The sequence below is a fragment of the Nicotiana tabacum genome, chromosome 10 (assembly GCF_000715075.1).
Source record: "Nicotiana tabacum cultivar K326 chromosome 10, ASM71507v2, whole genome shotgun sequence".
Lineage (NCBI taxonomy): Eukaryota > Viridiplantae > Streptophyta > Magnoliopsida > Solanales > Solanaceae > Nicotiana > Nicotiana tabacum.
The window spans coordinates 120,818,906-120,827,201 of record NC_134089.1 but is presented as its reverse complement, the minus strand read 5'-3'; the positions used below and the strand labels follow the sequence as shown (position 1 = coordinate 120,827,201).

General features: G+C 45.8%; 1 protein-coding gene across 1 annotated transcript; it reads right to left on the bottom strand.

The window, feature by feature from the left end:
- Positions 1-4,222: 4,222 nt before the first annotated feature.
- Positions 4,223-5,668, bottom strand: LOC142165338 (uncharacterized). Its single transcript, XM_075223914.1, has 2 exons — positions 5,194-5,668; positions 4,223-4,764 (listed from the first exon to the last, which is right to left on the bottom strand). The coding sequence occupies exons 1-2, from the start codon at positions 5,666-5,668 to the stop codon at positions 4,223-4,225; spliced, it is 1,017 nt and encodes a 338-aa protein (XP_075080015.1).
- Positions 5,669-8,296: the final 2,628 nt, after the last annotated feature.

Below are 8,296 nucleotides of genomic sequence, written 5' to 3'. Positions count from 1 at the left end.
AAAACTATGCAAGAAGGCGGTTATTTAGGGCCTGAATATAGTTAAATTCACCTATTATCAACACCCCACACTTAAACCCTTGCTCGTCCTCGAGCAAGCTAAACCACACTTAAAAGCCTAACCGTTTGATGCTTTATCCCAAATATGTCACACCCACCATTTTGACGGAACAACCTAAGCAATGTGTCGGTCATACCCCAGATGCAGACTCTACTGCCATGACATACTTGCGCTCACTCTAGTTACTCTAACAGAGGTGAAGACTTACTTTTCCTTCCCGAGTCCCATTCCCTCACATCAAAAGTCTGAGAGAAGTTCCACACGCATAAAATTCAAACACAAGGAACTGAATATAGAAAGAATTCACTCACTCTCAGCAAAGAACATTCGCATGCCGCACAGACACACTATAAGCTTGCCCCTAGTGTAGTACTCTACTAATCGAGCTGTTTTAGTCAAAGATCAAGAGGTTTTTATTTGGTTGTAATATAGGCTAAGGGACGGGTAGGATACATTTGGATGTAGTGACTAACCTCCCTAAGCACTTTTAATACACACTTCCTTTTATCTCAATTTCCCTGCTCAGCCTAATCATTCCTCCACATTTTTGTTTCACAAGTGACCCCTACTTTCCTTTAGGTGCAATTGGCTTTTTTTTTTAAGATACCAGTGCACCATTCAAATAATTCATTCCTGATTCCCCATTTTTTTTCGCTAACTCCCTACCACCCCACACTTTGACTTTTGTATGTTCTTTAGTGATTCAAGTGCTTTTCGGAGGTATAGGTTCAAACAATCAGCTATTCAAACACAGGGATATAGGTCATTATAGGGTTATCAGAGAACAGATTTCAGGCTCAAAGGGGTTAACTATGGCAATATAGACAGGTGGATTCACCATTATATGTAGGCTTACACAAAGAAATGCCTCAATCATCTCTAAAACCCAACAGCTTTTATTTCGCTTTGCAAACACACAGGGCAAATTCTAGGTATCGCACGCACGCACCGAATGCAAGTAAAATCTCACACATACTTAGCATGTAACTCGTTCGGGATCAGTCTATCAACACTCATACGAGTGTTCAAGCAAAGCAAGATGTGCAAAATTAAGGCATAGATTTACAAGTCCACAACTGAGCCTAGACGTCACACTCTCAAGTTCATTTTAGTTGGTTGCAGGTGTGTACATCAGAGGTAGCATTCTAGCCTTTACCCATCTTAGTCTTAACTACAAAAGAAAAATCTACCTAACCCGGTTCAAGAAAAACCCTTGGAAAAGAACCCTGGCCAAAAGAAAAACCAAGGGGGACTTACTACACTACCTAAAAAGAAAAATAAATAAAATAAATAAAATCTTCATGGACTACTTCCCTCAAGAGTACTGTCCCAGTGGTCCGTCCTCAGGAAGAGTCCTTTACCTTTAAAAAAAATTATTTTTTTTAAATATATCCGACTTGGACCCTCAAGAGACCCATCGACAAGTGTCTGTCGTTGGGCCAAGTCAGACTCCTAATATAATTACAGTCAATTATATACAGCAACATCAATTTCATGCTACAACACACACAATGTCTATGTACAGTACACATATAACTAGAGCAAGTCTCCCACCCCACACTTAAAATCATGGCATGTCCCCATGTCATATCAAGAAAGTAAAGAGCAGAAGGGTAAGAAGACTTCCCTGAGACTCAATCAGAGTCGGAGACTGTGCTGGGGTCGACATGGCAAGCTCTCCCCAAAGCACGGAACCAGGCCATGAACCTGTTCTCAGACCGGGCCTTCCTCTGAGACATGGCATCCATCCGTGTGTGTAGGCCATCCACTGAGGTGCGGAGATCCGCGACCTCTTCCTCCATGGAACGCAGCATAGGCCTGGTAGACTGAGATCTGGCAAAGCCTGCCCCAGTATGGGGGTGCCGAGAGGATCCGGCACTGTCATAAGATCTCCTGGACGGTGCAAGAGGAACCGGGTCATCAGCCTCAGCATCTATCACAATTGTTGTACGTGTGCCCCTACCCACTCTGATGCGTAAAGCTCGGAATGGTGCTTCAGGTGCCAATGCTCCATCAGCATGATCAGTGGGGACCCTCCTCCGCAAGCACAGTGCAGTCACCAAGGAAGGGAAGTAAAATCCCTTTGACAGCAGCGGTCCCCGCAGGACCATTTCGTCACCAATTACCTGTGCTGCATCAAAATCCTTCTTCGTCACGAAGCACCAAGTCAATAGGGCTCTGTTGAAGTTCACGTCTGTGGTGTTACTGGAGGGCATGAACTGGCTGCAGATGACAGTCAACCAATACTTAGCCAAGTGCGTGAAAGAGTTGGAGTTCAGGGTGATGTGGTCCTTGATCTAGGTTGGTCGCCCACCAGCACAAAGTACATTAGTCATAACTTCCCACGTGACACCTGGTCTGTCGTGGTAGTAGTCAATATCGCCCGTGAACCGGGGTAGCCTCAATACCTGGCGGATAGTTTCAATTGAGGCATCTACCCATGTGCCTCGCACAGTCACCTCCCACAGCATATGTGTCGGGCAACTCGTGTAGAACTCCCTAACCATCATCCGGTTCGCTGGGTCGGGGTCATCAAAGAGGAATTCCATTTCTCGCCTTCGAATTTCTTCATACATTTCCTCATGTTCCACACGGAGGTCTGCCCGGTCAATTTGCAACTCATGAATGAAGTTCTTACCAGCCTTGGCATGAAAATCGTCCTCCGCTCATTCCGATTCAAACCTGGACTCGTCATATGTCGGCTGTTGGGATGTGCCCGCCCCTCTCTTTTGCTTTTTACGGGCCATAATACCTGCAATGAGTCAGGAAAATTCATAACCATCAAATTCATCCTAATTAGTGTCCGTCAGATGGGTACTCAGACTTTGCCACCCGATGACACCAAAACACCATCCCCATTGAGTTTTTCTTGGCAGACTAGCCACACAAGCAAGGTAGGGAAGGTTACAATCTCCACAAAGGCCTCACAACAGACTACGTACAACATTCGGCCTACACCACCCCACACTACTCCTGCACATATTATCAAACAGTGACAACACCCCCAATCACCAAGTATAACACCCCCTAATTAGGAGTGGGTATAACCCGCCCCATAATATCACAAAAACTCCAATATTTCGACCCACATGGTGCATAATAACAACTACACCTCAAAACAAATGATTCCTAGGCTAAAATATCATAAACACCATGAAGGCCCACACACTATGACACCAAACAATTTCATAACAGTACCATACAACAATAAAAACAATGAAAGAAAACAAAAATTGACAAAACTTATACGAACCCTACCTAGGGTTAAACTAAATACAATTATGCTAAATTATACTAAGTTAGAAGATGAAATAGAGAGAGAGAAAGAGGAACTTACTTGTTTGGTTGAGGGAAAGTGGATGAAGAAGGTGGATAGTAGGGGAGGATGATAATGGAGTGATGTGAAGATGAGAAGAGAAGAGAGAAGATAGAGAGAAGTGGGAGAGAAATTAGAGAGAAGGGAGTGGGGGGGGGGGGTGTTTTGCTGAATCTGGGCGAATTGGGGGGGGGGGGTTTAGTGGTAGGTGGGGGGTATTTTGTGTAAAAGGTGAAAAGAAAAAAAAATTAAAACGAAAAAACTTACCTGGACCCCGTCTGCGTCTGCCGCAGTTCTGTCGCGGTCGCGGTAGGACCGCGGTAGACCAAGTTCAGAGGGTCTCCCTGGCCGCGGTTTTACCGTGATCGCGGTGTAACCGCGATGGCCTGGGTTCAGAGAAGGGTCAGTACCGCGGTCGCGGTGGAACCGCGGTCTGGCCGCGTCTCTGATTCTGACGTTTTTTTTTATGTTACACTTACAACAATTTCGCGGGTTTCCTCCCACGTAGCGCCTGATTTAACGTCGCTGCACGACGCAGGAAGAGTGCATTTAAAGCTCGCTCGACCTCTGTGGTTCAGTCAGATGCAGTTCAGCCCCTTCCTTAGGTTCGCTCATACCCACATACAACTTCAATCTATGACCATTGACTCTAAATGTACGAGAGTCATTCTCCGTGGCAACTTCAACCGCTCCTGACGGGAAAACTTCAACTACTCGAAATGGTCCAGACCATCGTGACTTCAGCTTACCCGGGAACAACCTCAGTCTTGAGTTGTATAGCAATACCATGTTCCCAGGTTTGAAGTTCCTCTCAACGATGTTCTGATCGTGTAGCCTCTTCATTCTCTATTTGTACAGCCTTGTGCTCTCAAAAGCAAGATACCGGAACTCCTCAAGCTCATGCAGTTCTGTGACTCTTGACGTGCCCGCAGCTTCCATGTCTAAATTTAGTTGTTTCAGTGCCCACCACGCTCTATGCTCAAGTTCTACAGGTAGGTGACTGGCCTTCCCAAACACTAACTTGTATGGTGACATACCAATTGGTGTCTTGAAAGTTGTCCTGTAGGCCCATAGTGCATCATCTAACTTCCTCGCCCAATCAGTTCTCGTAGTGTTCACAGTTTTCGTTAACACACTCTTGATTTCCCTGTTGGATACCTCAACCTGTCCACTAGTCTGCGGGTGGTAAGAAGTAGCCACTTTGTGGCGCACATCGTATTTTGTAAGCAACTTCTCGAAGGCTCTATTGCAGAAGTGAGTGCCTCCGTCGCTGATAATCGCTCGTGGTGTCCCGAAGCGGGTGAATATGTTCTTCTTTAGAAACCCCACCACCACTTTCGCATCGTTAGTGGGCAATGCTACAGCTTCCACCCACTTGGACACATAGTCTACAGCAACAAGGATGTACTTATTGCCATAGGAGCTGACGAAGGGACCCATGAAATCAATCCCCCAAACGTCGAACACTTCTATCTCCTGAATTGGGTTCATAGGCATCTCGTGGCGCCGAGAAATGTTCCCGGTGCGTTGACATTCATTACAACCCTTCACCCATGAGTGGGCATCTTTAAACACAGTAGGCCAGAAAAATCCGGCCTCTAGCACCTTTGCTGTTGTCCTGATCCCTCCAAAGTGTCCACCATAAGCCGATGCATGACAAGCCTGCAAAATAGAAGATTGTTCTATCTCGGAGACACATCTCCGGATTATGTTATCCAGGCATATTCTAAAGAGATAGGGCTCGTCCCAATAGTACAAGCGGCTTTCACGAAAAAATCACTTCCTCTGGACCGATGAAAGGTCGTGAAGAACTATACCACTGGCCAGGTAATTGGCCAAGTCCGCATACCATGGCGCTTCCTGATGAGTTATGGCGAGCAGTTGCTCGTCTGGAAAAGTTTCCAGAATTTCCTCAACTTCAATTGCATTTTCAGCTCCCTCAAGTCGTGATAGGTGATCAGCGACTTGATTCTCAGTGCCCTTGCGGTTACGTATTTCAAGATTGAACTCTTGCTTCAGTAACACCCAACGAATCAGGCGTGGCTTAGAGTCTTTCTTTTCTATTAAGTATCTGAGAGCGGCATGGTCAGTGTAGACGATTACCTTTGATCCTATCAGGTAGGATCGGAACTTGTCGAATGCGAACACCACAGCTAGCATCTCCTTTTCAGTTACCGTATAGTTCAACTGGGCTCCACTCAGCGTTCTGCTGGCATAGTAGATAGGGTGCATCAATTTGTCCTTTTGCTGTCCCAGCACTGCCCCCACTTCGTAGTCACTTGCGTCACACATTAGTTCGAATGGTTGCTCCCAGTTGGGGGCAACAATGATGGGTGTTGTGACCAGCCTCTGCTTCAACTCCTCAAACGCTACCCTGTAATCATCAGAAAATACAAACGGGTGATCTTTCTCTAATAACTTACAGAGAGGTTTGGTGATTTTGGAGAAGTCTTTTATGAACCGCCGGTAGAAACTGGCATGTCCAAGAAAACTTCTGATTGCTTTGACCGAAGTTGGTGGAGGTAGCTTTGCTATTACATCAACCTTTGCTCGATATACTTCTATTCCCTTGCTTGACACCCGATGCCCCAAGACTATGCCTTCTTGTACCATGAAATGGCACTTCTCCCAGTTCAGCACCAGATTAGTCTCGATGCACCATTTCAGCACACGCGTCAGATTCACCAGGCACTCATCAAATGAACTTCCCACCACTGAGAAGTCATCCATGAACACCTCCATTATATCCTCAACCATGTCAGTGAATATGGCCATCATGCACCGTTGGAATGTGGCGGGTGCATTGCATAGGCAAAATGGCATCCTCCTAAAGGCATAAATGTCATAAGGGCATGTGAAGGAGGTCTTCTCTCGGTCCTCAGGTGCAATGGAAATCTGATTGTACCCTGAGTACCCATCCAGAAAAAAAAAGTGTGACCTCCCTGTCAATCTATCCAGCATCTGATCGATGAAGGGAAGTGGGAAGTGGTCTTTCCGGGTGGCTAGATTCAACTTCCGATAATCCATGCAAATTCTCCAGCCTGTAATGGTTCTCGTTGAGATTAGTTCATTATTGTCATTCTTCACAACCGTCATGACACCCTTCTTAGGAACAAATTGAACTGGGCTAACCCAGCTGATGTCAGAGATTGGGAAAATAATTCCCGCATCTAACCACTTTATCACCTCCTTCTTCACCACTTCCTTCATATTTGGGTTCAGCCTCCTCTGATATTCCCTGGAAGGTTTGTGCCCCTCTTCCAGCAGAATCTTATGCATGCAGTAAGCGGGGCTGATCCCCTTGATGTCTGCCATGGTCCACCCAATGGTAGTTTTGCACTCCTTCAATACCTGTAGAAGCTGTTGGACCTGCACATCTAACAAACCAGATGAGATAATAACAGGTAGAGTGGAGTCAGGTCCTAGAAATTCATACCTGAGGTGGCCTGGCAATGGCTTTAGTTCCAGCTTCGGTGGTTCTTCAATGGATGGCTTAGCTGGAGGAGTCTCCCTCTTTTCTAAGTGTAGGGGCTCAAACTCTAGATTTCTTTCCCAAAACCCTCTACCTTCCAATGCCAACACCCATTCTGCCAAGTCCTCACCGTTCACTTCCTCCAAATTCATCAAACATGCAGCGAGGGGATCCTCAATCGTTAACACTTCATCATCAGACTGTACGATTATATCCATGGCATTAATAAGAGAGCAATTTGCGAACTCACTTGGGCGCCTCATAGATTTCTGCACATTGAATATAATCTCTTCGTCATTGAGCCTCATCTTAAGCTCCCCAGTCTCACAATCAATAAGAGCTCTCCCTGTGGCCAAGAAAGGTCTTACTAAGATGATAGGAATTTCTTCATCCACCTTGCAATCCAATATTACAAAATCTGCAGGGAACACGAATTTCCCCACCTGAATAAGTACATCATCCAGGATCCCAAATGGACGCTTCATAGTCATGTCAGCCAGCTGTAGCAACATAGAGGTGGGTCTAGCTCTCCCTATGCCCAACTTCTTGTAAATGACCAGGGGCATAAGATTAATGTTGGCCCCTAAATCACAAAGTGCTTTCGCAAAAGCAAAGTTTCCAATAGTGCATGGAATAGTAAAACTCCCTGGATCGGAGAGCTTTTCAACAACAGGTCTAGTTACAACTGCACTGCACGTCTGAGTAAGTGTCACTGTGGCCAAGTCTTGGAAGTCAAATTTCCGGGACATTAAATCTTTCATCATTTTTGCGTATCCATGCATCTCCTTTAAAGCTTCAATCAATGGAATATTAACCTGAATTTGTTTGAGCATCTCAAAGAACTTTTTGTACTGCTCCTCCTTTTGATGCTTGGCCAACCTCTGTGGAAATGGAGCAGGAGGTCTTTTCTTCCCAATCTCTTGGGACTTTTCTTTCTCAGCTACTATCTCTACTACCGTCTCTTCAACTGCTTCAGCAACTTTCTCGGTCTCCTGCTGAGTATTCTTTTCTTCCTGAGCAGGCTAAATTGTCACATCTGTCAGCCTTGTGGATTCATCCATCTCAATGGGTACCTGAATGAGTGTCTCAGCATGTATATTGTCACGAGCTCTCTCTTGCTCTTCGTCGAGATCCCTGCCGTTACGGAGACTCACCGCTATCAGCTGCTTCGGGCCCTAATCTTTAGGATTGATTTGGGTATCTGCAGGTAGCGTCCCTTGAGGACGATTGTTTAGAGACACTGAAAATTGGCCCACTTGCACTTCAATATTTTTGATAGTTGCGTCATGTGCATCTACTCTCTCGTTTATCTTCGCAGTGGACCCAATAACCTGCTGCATCATTGCTTCCAGTCTAGCAAACCCATCGTCCTGTCTTCCACCATGCTGCTGCTGAGGAGGGTGGTACCCCTGCTGCTGATTGTTATACCCTGTGGTCTAGGATACGGT

What these genes read in the sequence shown, in the direction of transcription:
- LOC142165338 (XM_075223914.1), bottom strand. Translation starts at nt 5,668, where the DNA reads ATGTGTGACGCAAGTGACTACGAAGTGGGGGCAGTGCTGGGACAGCAA. An exon ending in GGCCAATTACCTGGCCAGTG is followed by an intron (nt 4,765 to 5,193) that starts GTATAGTTCTTC and finishes TTGTTGCTGTAG; the next exon opens with ACTATGTGTCCAAGTGGGTG.